Source organism: Dicentrarchus labrax, unplaced genomic scaffold, assembly GCF_905237075.1.
Source record: "Dicentrarchus labrax unplaced genomic scaffold, dlabrax2021, whole genome shotgun sequence".
NCBI classification, from domain to species: domain Eukaryota; kingdom Metazoa; phylum Chordata; class Actinopteri; family Moronidae; genus Dicentrarchus; species Dicentrarchus labrax.
This window is the reverse complement of record NW_026136703.1, coordinates 3,342,586-3,358,064: the sequence shown is the minus strand read 5'-3', so window position 1 is coordinate 3,358,064 and position 15,479 is coordinate 3,342,586. Positions and strand designations below refer to the sequence as shown.

The window sequence follows — 15,479 nt, the reverse complement described above, 5'->3', positions numbered from 1 at the left end:
GCTTCTTTAAGTCAGAAAATGAAAAAGGTAAGAAGATAACAGAAAGACATTGTGAGAGATATGTTTTTCTGTAGTTAACAGGGTTATGTTTTCAGTTTCAATTTTACAAAAAAGAAATATACAATATTTTGCATGGTTTACCCTACCCTACCTCAGAAATAAAAAAGATGATTTAATTTGATGAAGAAAAGTAATAAAACCATAATATTTAGCAGATTTTTGTAATAAAGGAATCTTTTTCAGTCGTAATTTGTCTTCAATCTCATTTTGTAAATTTTTTTTGAAAAAATCATATTGTGAACCCATTAAGAATTGCATAAAATCATGAGTTACGTGTTACGTTACATCGTTACAGGTAATGTAATTTACAATCTTTTCCCAAAACTAACCAAACACAGACTGTTTCACAACTTTAACCATGCATGCTTTATTTCAAAATTTTGCATATTTACGCTGCAGAAGTTGGACATTTATTGTTGCAAACTTGACTTTGGTGCCCCACACGTCTAGAAATGATGTTAGAAGATACCTACAGCGTCATATTCAGAAGCAGTGGACCACTGACCAAGCAGCAGTGTTTGACGAGTAAGGAGTGGGAAAGTGTTGTCAGACGTGATGAATTTACTCACCAAAGTCTTTAATAGTTTTTTATTGTGTGGCTGCCTGCAAGATGAGGAATACTGTATAGTAGTAGTTGGTGTTCAGTATTGGACTAAAACAAAAAATGTATTACTCATTAGTCATTACTCTTTTCGAAAGTAATATTATTAATAGCACAACTAGCAGTTTTTTCTCTGCAGCCTATGAATCCTCAAAAGTTACAGGCTAGATGAAAACTGATGACGAGACACAATCTTTTAAACAACTTTGTTCATTTAGAGACATAGGAAATTATTCTTTACCTGGGGGGTTGCCTGTGACAGGTATTTTTCTAAGGACCTGTCTGCAAGATGGAGAGTCAAACATTTCATCCACCAGCTACAAGCTTCATTTGTGTCTCTTGTAGTCAATGATTAACACCCTGTTTTGCTTGTTAAAATCAAAGGAATGGAATTTTCCAGCTCCTAAATGTAAGCGTTTCCATCTTCCAAACTAGCTTCCTCCACAATTAATAAAATGAATCCATGGATGTGATTGGATTGGAGGGGGGTGTTGTAACTAGGTTTTTTTTGGGGGGGAGGTAACCGTAATATTATTATTGAAATGTGTACTTACACTACTAGTTACTCGGGCAAATAATATTATTACTAGTAATGTGTTACTGCCAACACTGTATTTAATCTTGTTTATTTTGTCATGCACCTACAAGTGCCTGAGCCCACATGAACACTTAATACTAATAATGCAATAATAGCATATACTCTTATAACATTGCATTGCCAACAAGGAACTTTGTCTTCTCTCTCAAGTTGTCTTCCTTCAGTATAACTAAAGTTTTTAGCAGTAGGAAAAGCTCTGCTGTTACTAATAACATTAACGATGGCTCCGTTCTACTCAAGTGTCGCAGTAAGCCTTGACAGTGTGACAGTGAGTCAACATGACCGGTACCGGGACCCTGAAACTGACGCAGCTAAACGAAACATCCTTAATTTAGTTATTTACGCCTACTCTTGTTTTGCTGTGACATGTCAAAATATCTCCTGGGAAAAAAATCCTTTCATCCATACAGAGGGTGCAAAGAGTGCAAACTTATAAATCCAGCAATGACTACAGGTGAGACTCCAGTATTCCACACTTCCACAATTTATTTTTACGGTAAAAAACTGGCAGCAGTGGTTGGCAGAACCTTTCCGTAATAAATAGGGTAGAACTTTTCTACTATTAAGGTATAAGCACTGTTGAGTTTTAATCCATATTTTACCATATACATAAAAGCTTTAACCATCAAAAGAAACAGTTTTGCCAAATGAAAAAAAAAAAACCATATAAGTGCAATGACGTTGGTTTTCCGTGCAATTTACAGTCTGTAATATAAAAAACAACTTTATTCCGTATAAATTCCTTTAAAATGTTTTGCAATGAGATATCACAGTGTTTTACTATTACAGAAACTTTAACCTCTTTCGACTTTACATTCTTTTACTGTTGATCTTTGCCTAAATAAAATATATTATGATTCAGATAAGGACAATTTGGTCAACGAAGGTAAACAGAATCTGACTCAGCTTTCAGTGGCAACTTCTGGTACTTGACAGTTTTCCATTCTGGACCCTTTGCAAACCTTTAACTAACAGAAAGAGGATAATGGCCATGAAGAACACATAGGGCTTTCAATCAATGATTATTTTTACATTTCGAATTAAACTTGCGACACTTTTTTCTAGTCTGAACAGAGAATGTTTGGCGTTTTTGTCCAATAATTTTCCTGCTAATCGACTAATCAGTTAATGAACTCATTGTTACAGCACCGACAGCATTAAAAATGATTATGTGTGTGTAGCCTCTGTCTGAAGGCTCCATGGTAATTAGCTGTGATAGAGTTTGTTTTGTGTTTTGTTGCTCAAGAAGCCTTTACAGAGTTCATTCTTTGTGAGGAACGCTGTATTAGTGCTGCAGGCTGGAACAATCACGATGCCAATGGAATTTCAGTGCAACTCAGACCAAATATGAATTATATTATGAATTATATTATATAGACATGGAGATCTCAGCCTTAAACCAGTGTATTTCCATGAATGGTTGGTTAAGTTATGCTCATCTACCCTCAAACCCTAATAAGGGAGGCCATTTTCAATTGAAGGCGATAATAATGGTAGAATCATCAGTCCTCAGGGAGGCTGGCCCGGTTGCATCCTGATCCAACTCGTCAAATAATGGACAGCTCTCAGGGTTGACAGACAGGAAGTACCGACAGACAAAAAGTTACAAGTGGTGTAAACACATAAACAGACTGAACACTGTATCTATCATCTACTGTATGTCAGTCCTGAAAATTGTGTAGCCACATCTCCCAAGTTTCACCTAGCCGACAAATCAGATGGCATCTTGGTAGCGGCTGAAGTATGAAACCTCGATAACCGTTTTTTATTACAAAAATCTGTTTTCGGAGATTTGAGGAGCTGCTAGCTGGGCAGCCCTTTACCTCCCAAAAAAACCCCAATACAACCTACATCAACCTGGTTTAATATTCTGGATTATATCATCAGCAAATTTGACAGAAAACTGTCCAGAGACTATAATGGAGGCCTATGGAGCAGACCCAAACAAACTACCATTGTACACTCACATCTAATTTACTATTTGAATAATAAAGTCTAAGTGATACAGCTTATTCTTATCACCACTATTACTATAAGCAGCTGTGGAATTTTCTTTATTTTAAACTTTTAAATTGTATTTTTCCCCCACTTATTTTATCTTGTTTCCTTGTTTTTTCCTTGTTTCCAGTTATAGCCCTGGGTACGTACTTATGCCTACATAAATAGCACTGACAATAACAAACTCTCATGCCAGCACTACACTTGAAATTATTTCTCTCTTTATCTCTTTGTTATTCTTTTTTTTTTCCCATTTCTTTCTCATTCACTATTTTTGCTGTATTTTGTTGTAATTCTACCCCCCTACCCCCGTACTCTTCATGGATTAATGATGGAGCTGCACCTCAGGGCTGGAGGTTGTGGAAAAGAATGGGTGTCCATAGAACTTTAATTAAGCTAAATCTGGACACATCTGCCAGACCCTAACAGACAGGCTCTCTCTCCTCTGGTTTTTAGGGTGGTGGTTCGTCACGGTGTTATGTTTGTATTTTCTGTGGGGATTTTTTTGGTTAGATTGATTTTGAGTTGTTGTCGGTTGTCTGTGATTTCGAGAGCCTTTTACCCATACACATGTAGTCCCACAGTTAGGTTTTATATTATCTGGTCATTCCCTTCACTAAAACATATTTTGGAGCTGTTTCTGGAAATGTCTCTGGCTGCTGCAGTGCCAATGTGCTGATGTGCTGCTGTCTTGTGCTATTTGTGGATCAATGATTGTTTTGGTGATTGCAGTGGGACACCTTTTGATCCTCATTGTGATGTGATTATTGCAATCATAATTCAGCTCTTGCTTTCAATTTGGAGTGGCCAGGTGTGTGTGAGAGTGAGAGTGTGTGTGTGTGTGTGTGTGTGTGTGTGTGTGTGTGTTTGTGTACATTTACAGTATCTCACAAAAGTGAGTACACCCCTCACAATCTGCAAATATTTCATTATATGTGAAGAAATGACACTTTGATACAATGTAAAGTAGTCAGTGTACAGCTTGTATAACAAATGTACTGTCCCATCAAAATAATTCAACACACAGCCATTAATGTCTAAACTGCTGGCAACAAAAGTGAGTACACCCCTAAGTGAAAATGTCCAAATTGGGCCCAATTAGCCATTCTCCCTCCCCGGTGTCATGTGACTCTTATTGTTACAAGGTCTCAGGTGTGAATTGGGAGCAGGTGTGTTAAATTTGGTGTTGTCGCTCTCACACTCTCTCTGGTCACTGGAAGTTCAACATGACACCTCATGGCAAAGGACTCTCTGAAGATCTGAAAAAAATAATTTTTGCTCTACATAAACATGGCCTAGGCTAAAGGAAGATTGCCAACACCCTGAAACTCTGCAGCACGGTGGCCAAGACCATACAGCGGTTTAAGAGGGCAGGTTCCACTCAGAACATCCCTCGCCATGGTCGACCAAAGAAGTTGAGTGCACGTGTTCAGCGTCATATCCAGAGGTTGGCCTTGGAAAATAGACATATGAGTGCTGCCAGCATTGCTGCAGAGGTTGAAGGGGTGGGGGGTCAGCCTGTCAGTGCTCAGACAATACGCCACACACTGCATCAAATTGGTCTACATGGCCGTCATCCCAGAAGGAAGTCTCTTCTAAAGATGATGCACAAGAAAGCCCGCAAACAGTTTGCTGAAGACAAGCAGACTAAGGACATGGATTACTGGAACCATGTCCTTAGTCTGATGAGACCAAGATAAACTTATTTGATTCAGATGGTGTCAAGCGTGTGTGGCGCCAACCAGGTGAGGAGTACAAAGACAAGTGTGTCTTACCTACAGTCAAGCATGGTGGTGGGAGTGTCATGGTCTGGGGCTGCATGAGTGCTGCCGGCACTGGGGAGCTACAGTTCAATGAGGGAACCATGAATGCCAACATGTACTGTGACATACTCAAGCAGAGCATGATCCCCTCCCTCCGGAAACTGGACCGCAGGGCAGTATTCCAACATGATAACGACCCCAAACACACCTCCAAGACGACCACTGCCTTGCTAAAGAAGCTGAGGGTAAAGGTGATAGACTGGCCAAGCATGTCTCCAGACCTAAACCCTATTGAGCATCCGTGGGGCATCCTCAAACGGAAGGTGGAGGAGCGCAAGGTCTCTAATATCCACCAGCTCCGTGATGTTGTCATGGAGGAGTGGAAGAGGATTCCAGTGGCAACCTGTGAAGCTCTGGTGAACTTCATGCCCAAGAGGGTTAAGGCAGTGCTGGAAAATAATGGCGGCCACACAAAATATTGACACTTTGGGCCCAATTTGGACATTTTCATCTAGGGGTGTACTCACTTTTGTTGCCAGCGGTTTAGACATTAATGGCTGTGTGAGTTATTTTGAGGGGACAGTAAATTTACACTGTTATACAAGCTGTACACTGACTACTTTACATTGTATCAAAGTGTCATTTCTTCAGTGTTGTCCCATGAAAAGATATAATGAAATATTTGCAGATTGTGAGGGGTGTACTCACTTTTGTGAGATACTGTATATATGGGAGTGAGAAAGTCATAAAAATACCAAAATGCCATATGCACGTGTGCAAGGGGGTTACTTTGGTTATGTTTTTAACCACCATTTATTCCAGTCTCTGCAGGAAGACACACACACACACACACACACACACCTCTCTCTAATGTCTCCATCTGGACCCTCATCAATGCAAAGCAGCACTGTGTGCACTTTTCTAATATATGAAGCAACACAACAATACCACATAACTCTGACATTGCTTTGGTTTAGCCAGGGATTGTACAGTGTGTTCTCTGTTAGAATTCATTTTTGGCAGAGAGGTTTTAAACTTGGAAAGATAACAAAACAAACTCTATTCCTCTCTCAAAAAACAGTCAAATTAAACTAAGACAAATATAGAAAATGTACACCAGTGCCACCTGATGGACAAAGTACAATGGTGCATGTGGTTAAGCCATTAAACAGGCAACAGTTCCCACAGAGAATGTCATCAGTTGTAATGTTAAATGTATTCAGTCAACTTAACTACAGAAAAAACTCTCACAAGAGCTGCTCCGCCCCACTTCCATTAAGGCTTATTTTTTTCATTTGTTAGTTTGATCTCTCAATCTCTCATGCACTACACTGCCTATAGTTACTGTAACTTTTGCTGAAATGTTAGTAGTCACTAGATAGATAGATAGATAGATAGATAGATAGATAGACTTTATTGATCCCACACTGGGGAAATTTACTCACTACAGAAGCTACAGTACAAGTCTAATATGAATAATATGCATTTAAGGAATTGTGTGTGTGTGTGTGTGTGTGTGTGTGTGTGTGTGTGTGTGTGTGTGTGTGTGTGTGTGTGTGTGTGTGTGGGGAAACAATGCTACATTATGTTGTTGCTGAGTTAAAAAGTCTGAAGCTGTAAAGAGGAGTTGCGGTGATCCCGGAGCAGTGAAGTACAGAAACACACAGAAAGCCATCATATATAACACAAACAAATGCTTCGATTCATTACTTGTAACTGGATGTAAAAAGCCCTGTTTTTATTAAGCATATTAAATGTATATATTTATATATTATAATTATAATTATATATATATATAATATATAAATACCAAAGGTATTCTACAAAGCCTAGACCGGAAATACTTGTTATATAACTGCGTTCATCAGACAAAATCAGGATACATACAGGTTAATGACAGCTGTGTGATCACTATATTGACCTTTAGAAGGAGTGAGCACAGACAAAGGTATTAGGAAAGTTTCTTAACTTTACTGCCACACAGCCTAATATTTTTGCCAAGCTCTCCTAGATTACAAATAGCTTAAATGAATATGAATTGGGTCAGATGGTGTTGTAACTTGATGTACAATTCATGTAGTCAAATAGCCAAGTATGTTCTGGAGGCACAGTAGCTGTAAGGATACTGTTAAATTAGATCAATATCACCATCATGGAAGGTGTTCTTATATGGGATATGATGTTATCTGATTTGGTGGGGCACTCTGCAGGGTTGGCGGTATCGATCCTACAGGTGGTGGTCATAAGCACACGCACAGATGTATATCGATAAAGAAAGATAAAGAGTTCAAACTAATTTGAAATGACACGCAATTAATAAAACAAAAAAATCATAACACACAACTGATGGCACCACACAGGAGAACATGGGATGTAAATATTATTCGGACATTTACTCGTACCACACCAGTGGGCTGCATATCCTTGCGTATAAATCTACAGGCATTTTTAAAAATTTGGTTGTACACTATAACTTGGGGTAATCTGCTGACTCACTTGCTAACGTTAGCAAGTGAGTCAGCAGATTCGTTGTCGCTGTAGAGTTAGACAGCTGCTTTGTACAAAGTTGACAGAAGCACATTGCTTCTCAAAAACAGCTGGTGGGCCTGTGGAGCAGAGCTTCAACACATTACGAGCTTAGTTTCCTGACAGGTCAATAGGTCAAGCTGATAGTGGAGCGCCCTCTGCTGGATCACAAGGCAAACTACTTCAAACTGTGCCTATAGACTGTAAATGTTGAATTCCAATAGGTATTTTGAATAAAAAGTGACAGCCCTGAGAGGCAGACGTGTGTGTTGTAGCGTCTATCCATTTGCACATTCTGTCTCTATGCAATTCTGCATATCTTTGTAAACTGTAGAATCTATTGTAAAAACATACCAAGTATCATTAACCTCTCCTTCAGCTCATTGTGGTTTTGGATCCTTACACACTCCCATTGTCTCTCTTTGCAAAACGTAACATGTACTTGCAGTGTAAGCTATACCACCAGCCTGCCACCTCACTCTGTTGAGCATCAGACCCACAACATTCACAACGTGTGACCCCAACTGCAATACAATACAGTCACAACACACACTGCTGCATTGTGGTCCCCATCCTTAGGGGCAAAGGCATCGGCTGATTTCCATATTTCTCTTTCTGCTTTTTCAGGTGGGCGGCCACAGAGAACAGTAGGGGGAGTGAGTTTTGGGGCATGCAGCTGAAATTGGTACACCCACGCGGTATTGGCACATTGTATTAGATGAATTAACAGTTTTTCAGCAGGCATAAGGGGGAGGCAATTGTTTTCATAAGGGCACTAATTTGTACAGACTAAAGCGGCTTGGCTAGGGAGGCAAGAGTGGGGGTTCTGGGCTTGGGCAACAAAGCGCCATTATGCCCGCCTGGCGTTATCTGCCTCAGCAAAGAGCCTCATCTGCCTGGGCTTGCTCATTAGCATTAGCTAGCCTGTATGTGTGTCAGATAGTGTTTTTGTGGGTGCGGACGTTTGTGTGTGAGAGAATTGTTTGTGTGGGCTTCTGGTAAAATCCTGGGAGGTACAGTATAATAGCGAGCAGTCACATACACCCTCACACACACTGTCACTTCCCCAGGCACACAAACATAAACATACATTCATCAGTGCCTCCTGGCATAGCAGCAGCCATATGGAGCAGCATATGGCAAGATAGCCAACATGTGGAGGCTAAAATCTAAATCTCACTAAACTGTGTGAGTTGCTTTTTGCAACTTTATAATAATAAATAGTTTAAAAAATGCCATACAGCATGTCAGTTTTAAGTGTTTTCCTGTAGACGCAAAGCCAGTACTACGGTAAGGCCAACAGTACTACCAACGGGGCTGGGTGAGGTCCAAATGGTAAAGTCAGTAACCTATCCGGCCAACTTCATATTATCTTTATTGATTATGAAGTCTGAAATGTATTAATTTTAACTACAAAACGTAGTCAGTGGTGGGTTGTTTGGGGACTTGGAGAAGGCTTACAATGAGTATGTGGTACCTGCACCCAATATTGCTATCAATACCCTTTTATTTCAAATCCATTATGGTGGAGCCAAGATAACAAATACTTGGATTGTAGAGCTGACTGTACCTGTTACAGCCTTACCAGTACATGACATTTTCAACTGACATTATGTATGCATATAAGGTACATTTCTAGGTAAATATTTAGAGTTAGGATGTGGTCTTTGTTTTAGTTTTGAGTTGAGCTTATTATTCATACTTCCTCTTCCTGCTCTGTTTAGCTGGGACCACGTACATCTTTGGCAAAGGAGGAGGCCTCATCACATTCAAGTGGCCAGCCAATGAGAGGCCAAGCACCAGGACCGACAGGCTGACCGTCGGCTTCAGCACCTCCCTGAAAGATGGCATCCTGGTCAGGATTGACAGCGCACCTGGTCTGGGTGACTATCTCATGCTGCACATAGTAAGTTCTCACACACATTCTGCACCTTTACTTTTCTGTTTTCTTTTCTTTTTTCTGTTTGCTGTACCTCTGCTGTTTGGTTGCCTGGTATGTGGAAATGGCATCAGTTGACCCAAGGCTATATGAAGCGGTCCTGTTCAGTTGGCCGTTTGCACAGTTCCCACAGCAGCTTTAATTAAAAAATTGAGATGTCTGAATAGTCTATGTATGTATGTATATATTTTTTTATATGTTTCATCCTATTAAATTTGCAGGCCTTTAGTTGCAGAGGCTTTGTAGACAGTGGTTTATTTTGGTTTTCCTACAGCATCCCTACTATCTGCTGCTGTTTATCAGCTGATAGAGATTCAAGTCATAGGGTCAAAGGGGTGTTTCTTAATTCCACTACCTGGAAATGATTCTTGTCCAAATCCTTTATTTCTGTTCAAAACAACGAGGAGATGCAAGCATCCAATGTTTCAGCGTTTACAATGAATAACTGAGTGAATAATTGTGTTTTCTCATTTCAGCAACAAGGCAAAATCGGGGTGACATTCAACATTGGCACAGTGGATATCAGTGTGCAGGAGAGCAGTACCCCAGTGAATGATGGGAAGTATCATGTTGTCCGCTTCACCAGGAATGGTGGCAACGCTACGCTGCAGGTGGACAACTGGTCGATCAATGAACACTTCCCAACAGGTACAGCGCTAATTAATCAATCAAACCAACATTTTTTTTTACATTTCTGCTGTTGGCAATCATAACTGTTCGCAAAACTGACAGTTGAAAGTAAAAACCTACTACTACAAGATATGATAAGGCAATGGGATCACGCCATTATGAGAGAGTTGAGAAGGTCACTGGGCAGTGTCTGCTTTACCAACTAGTGCGTTTAAGCTTCTAAACAGTTTACTTAAATGAAGCACAAGCACATACTTACTCAAGTATTTAGCACATGATTGAGTATATCTGTCGGTAGAGTATAAGATTTGGGGAGTAAAAAGAGTGAGGACAGTGGTGATGTAAGCTCTGCGTGTTTCACTGACAAGGTTTCCATATCCACATTGTATTTTTCTATTCTATTTTTTATTTAATGTGTATTTTCCTATCTGTTGTGTTGTATCTGCAGCTGGTGTAGCGATCGAATTTCCCCAGTGTGGGATCGACAAAGACTATCTTATCTTATCTTATTTTAGCTTATCTTACCTTAAGTCAAAGCCAGCATGTCCAATTGCTTTTTCCATATTATCAAAGGTCGGTCTGACAGTCCAATAACAGAAGAAAACCAGAAAAAAACCTCCACTGTTTCTTGCCCCACCACCACAGTGTTTCAGAGGTAGTCAAAAAGGTTTTCTGGACCATCCACTCATCCTACTGTTAGATGACGATGCAGCTGCTTTTGAAGGCTTGGGCACTAGAGGGGCATCTTTGAGTAGCTGAGTCGCCATCTTGGCGAGATGGACTGGGGTCTTGGCTTAAAATCTTAAACTGCTACCTCATGTTTAATAGGGTACATAGTAGAGGTTGGTGTACTCTCAATAATGATGAACTGGCTGACATCAAGCTCATTGACTGTGTCCAATGAAGGAATCTTGAGTAATAATTTGACATAAGGATACTACAGGTCATCGGGTTTGACCGGCAGGTCATTTCCTCAATGGAACGCAAGAAGGGGTGTCTTTTAGTAGACGAGAGGGACTGGGGCCTGGGCGAGGCTGGCGGCGTGGAGAGTGGGACCTATGGGGCATTAGGTTTTGGAAGACAACTGACTCCCTCTGCTGCCATTCAAAACAGCACCCACACTCTCCCCTGTTTCACACTTTCCAAGGCACGCTGTGGCCACCAGATGCATTGCTGCAGGTCTACTTATTTTTCAATGACACAGACAGACAATGGAGACAGCCTCTAGCTTTGAGGAGTGGAGTTGAAAAGCAAATTATAAGAGGACTGTCACTTTTCAAAAGGGACCTGACGTTCCTTGCCAGTTTGGGATGGGATTGATGGAGAGCTGAATTCAAGATATCCCAGCTTCTGTTAATGGAACTTATGGATGGAAGTTATGTTAAAAATGGGCAAAGGATGGTAAAAGAAAACTGTAGGGAAGAGTGTGAGTAACATTCCACTTGGGCATATAGACCGCAGATAGTGAGCGGAGATTGACTGCGACACCCTATTGTATATACCCCAACAGGACAAATACAATTACCACTATCAGACACAATCTTGAAGCCATATAAAACCTTTGTGGAGTTGCTGCTCAGTGCTGTGTGTGCATGTTTGGAGGTGAGAGGGAGAGGGAGACAGATAAGCCGCTCACTGAGACTTTGCCATCTAATCCCATGCGATTAAATGAAAACGCTGTGGATCGTTTCATAAAGTCATATTTTCGTCACATTGTCACAGCAAGTGTCAGTACATAGAGGAGAGGGGGAGAGAACAGAGTATGTCCTTGAACCGTGATGGTGATCCTGCAGTGCAGTGACAGTGCCAGTGTGTTAAAATGTAGTCATTTGAAGTCTTTGAGCAGTGACTGAAGGGTTTTTGACATTGTCTCCAACCTGTCAGTTTCCTGAGTTAGCAAAACCAAACTTTCTTGGCTACTGAAAATACCTCTGTATTCTTTGGCAGAAGAAAGAAGTCTATGTACAGAAGAAGAAGAAAAATGAACATCAAGTGTTCAATTAGGAAATGTGTTAATTGTATAGGGACTTTTACCTAGACTAGAGAGAAAGCTCTGTATCTAAAAATCTCTCTGTGATCAGCTCTCAGTACTTTTGCAGCTTCTACCTCAGTCTCTGTGTTTTACCTGGGATCCTCAAGTTGTTCTCAGGGCTCTTCCCCTTTTGAGCTCCTGTCCTGTCTTGGCCTGCAGTTTCTCCGGCTGTTGCGTCAGTGAGTGGGTGAGCTGAGTAGTATATGTGGATGCATGTGTCTCGTTTGGGGGACAGGTCCACCTACTACCAAAAGCAGTCATTCAGCCCAAGTTTCTGGCAAGGAATTTTTCCAGACCTCTGGTCCCTCCACAGCTTTCTATGGAGGATGAGAGGTTTTACAAGTTGTGTCTCAGGTGCTACATGGACTGCACCATGTCCAGGTGCTCCTCAAGCAGGCTTGTTGTCTTATGTAGGGGAACCACATTACGCAGGACTGTGTTTGGCCCACTGGATAGAGGACATGTTACTCACTTATGAGCACACAGGTACAGATCTGACTTCAGAGTTTGTGGCGCACTGTGCCAGAGGGATGTCCACATCATGGGGTCTGTTTCTTGGTGCGCTCTTAAAAGATATGTGTGATGCAGCTTTCTCTTTGACTGTTATTAGGTTTGATCAGTTATATGTAGCTGTATCCTCATAAGCTCTGTTCTCTTGTCTAGTTCATGCACCAGGATTTTTCTTTTTACTATGAACTGGTCTGTTTATTGGCATGGCATTCACCCAGAGAGCGCAAGTAAAATGCTTGAATTCTATGGGTTCTGTTTTGTTGTATTTCATTGAGGACAGTGTTTGGGTCTTTTCTTTGTAACTCTTTCAGCCTGTTACAGCATTAGCCTTATCTAATACAGTCTAATCTCTGTAATTGAGTCTGCCTTAAAGGACCAGTGTGTAGGATTTAGTGGCATCTAGTGGTGACATGGTAGATTGCAACCAAATGAATATCACTTTAAAGTTGATATGACGCAAACCTTTTTGTTGGCTAGTTTGCAATGGTGAAAAATGTGTTCCCAAATCGTAACTTTAAGGTGAAGCTCTTACTCGACCCAGTGACAAACTACCTGTAGTGTAGAACCGAGTCATGGCATACCATTGCACTATTTTGTGTAAGCTCTGAATCCTCACTGGCAGATTTTACTCTTTAGCTATATTTGAGATCCCTATTAATACCTTTGTGGAGTTTTGTAGTTTAGTTCCATAAACAAACATGCTGCCCAGTGAACTGTAAATTATGTTTAGCTCTACCCTTATGTATGTGTAGTGTACTGTGTGGTGCCAAGTCCTGTTATTCCTCTGTCATATTAAAACAGAGGGCCAGAGACGTTTTTGCTTTCAGTTATGTTCAGGGCTCATCCTTTTTTTTTTTCTTCTGTTTTTACTAAAATATACATCAATTACAAAAAGAAAAAGAAGCAGATCCATTGAGCTGGTTTTGACAGATTTAATTTCACCATGATTCAATGAAGACACTGTTTACCACCGTTTACAGTAAACAAGGTTCCTCCATTAACAGAGTGTGCGCATGTGATGTCACATCAGCCCATCCTCACCAGAAAAAAGGCTGTGTAGGTCGATTGTGCAAGCAGTTTATTTCAATCCATATTTACGGTTATAGTTAAGTGCCGACCTTTAGTGGCTGTAGTAATTATGATGGTGGTAGTAGTATAAAGAGCAAGATAGTCTATATATGGAATGATGGATGGGTAAAACACAGAACTTTCACCCAGGAGGCCGTTGTGTCCCATGTGAAACCAAAAGTCAGCAACGACTTATTTAAAATTTTAAGTTGCATAATTTTACATTAGTGACTTACATAAGTCGTAATTATTATTTATAAGTAGTTTTGTTTCCTACACCTAAACAAACTGTATGTTTCACAAAGTTAATCACATGTTTTAACGTAGGGTGTGTGTAAGATAACATACCTATTTTAACTCAATCCATGATGTTTTTCTAAACCTAACTAAACTACGTTTACAACGTTAACCATGTGTTTACAACGTTAACCATGTGTTTAACGCCACATGACTTACGAAATGTACTACTGGTCTGGCATGCAGCCTATTGCCAGCAGGGGCGTTTCCAGAGGGGGGGCCTGGGGTGGCCACCCCAAGTGCCATCCCATAATCCTTACATATTTCACTACGCACGTCTTTCAGGGGCTGTGCTGGGCTCCATTTTAAAGCTAGAGTGAAGATACTAGTGTACAACCATGTCATGCTAGCATGTCAGGAAGGAGGCTACATAACGCTCCGAAATGAGGCAAAATGTTGGCAATGGAAAAACTGGGATGGCCATTTTTAAAAAGATCCCTCTGACCTCAAGATATCTGAATGAAAATGGGTTCTATGGGTACCCATGAGCTTCCCCTTTGGAAATGTATGCCCACTTTAACCTAATCCCATGATGTTTTTGTGAGTGTATTAGTATATTTCGGTGTACAGTATTGGTCCATATACAGTATTGGAATTGCATACATTGGGAATGACTGGAAAGCTAAAACACATACTTTATGCCACCCCTGCATAAGTCAATGCCCCTCTTGTGCCAGCCCCCCCCAAAAAAAAAAAAAAAGAAAAAGTTTGGACTAGCCCCTGGTCATTTGTCATTTTGGAGCCACTGACAGTAGTTTGTTGTTTAGGTATGAGGATGTGTTGTATAATGTGTAGTCACCAAGTTCACTACCTAGGGGTAAAATACAACCAAAGCATCTTCCATTATGCATTCACTTGGTAAAAAAACCCCACAAAAAACATTTCTTTTGTTGTATAAAAACCAAAAATAATGAGCCTGAGTTCTGCTGCAACTAAAACAAGTTTAATAAAATTGTAATCTTCAGCTAAAATCATTTAAACATATTGTAAATGTTAGAGGGAAAGTGGTATTTGCTGCAGGTGCCATGATGCTGATGATCAATAAATGTCTTCATAAATGTCTTCTTAAACTTTAAAGGGAACAGCGACATTGAACGCTATCAAATGGCCAATAAGAAAATTCCTTTCAAATACGCCAGACCAGTAGAAGAGTGGCTACAAGAGAAAGGTAATTTCAAACAAACATTTTTCTATGCTTATGTGTGTTCACTGATACAATGTGAAAAACCTCCTCTGCACTTCTATGATGAGAAGATTAAATGTCTGCTCAAGGCTAAAATGAACTGTGTGATTTTAGATTTTTTTTTCTGTGATACTTCAACCTTGGAGATGCCACATTAATGCAGGCCATAACATATTCAAGCTTGCCTTTGAAGTTCTCTGAGTGCTGCTTTCCATTTCTAACAAATGACCATTAAACTTGGCAACTGGCATGAACATGAATGTGAACCCATGCA

The 15,479-nt window shown here is 40.3% G+C and overlaps 1 protein-coding gene across 10 annotated transcripts in view; it reads left to right on the top strand.

Annotated features, from left to right (window-relative positions):
• nrxn3a (neurexin 3a) overlaps nucleotides 1-15,479 on the top strand; it is a 205,492-nt gene that overhangs the window by 168,060 nt on the left and 21,953 nt on the right. For all 10 annotated transcript variants that reach the window (XR_007884294.1, XR_007884295.1, XM_051396253.1 and 7 more), the window contains 3 exons: nucleotides 9,271-9,452; nucleotides 9,962-10,133; nucleotides 15,101-15,190. Coding sequence is in view for 8 of the 10 variants with exons in the window: in XM_051396253.1 (XP_051252213.1) it covers nucleotides 9,271-9,452; nucleotides 9,962-10,133; nucleotides 15,101-15,190 (444 nt within the window). In the remaining 2 variants the exon portion in view is untranslated. The remainder of the gene's footprint in view (nucleotides 1-9,270; nucleotides 9,453-9,961; nucleotides 10,134-15,100; nucleotides 15,191-15,479) is intronic.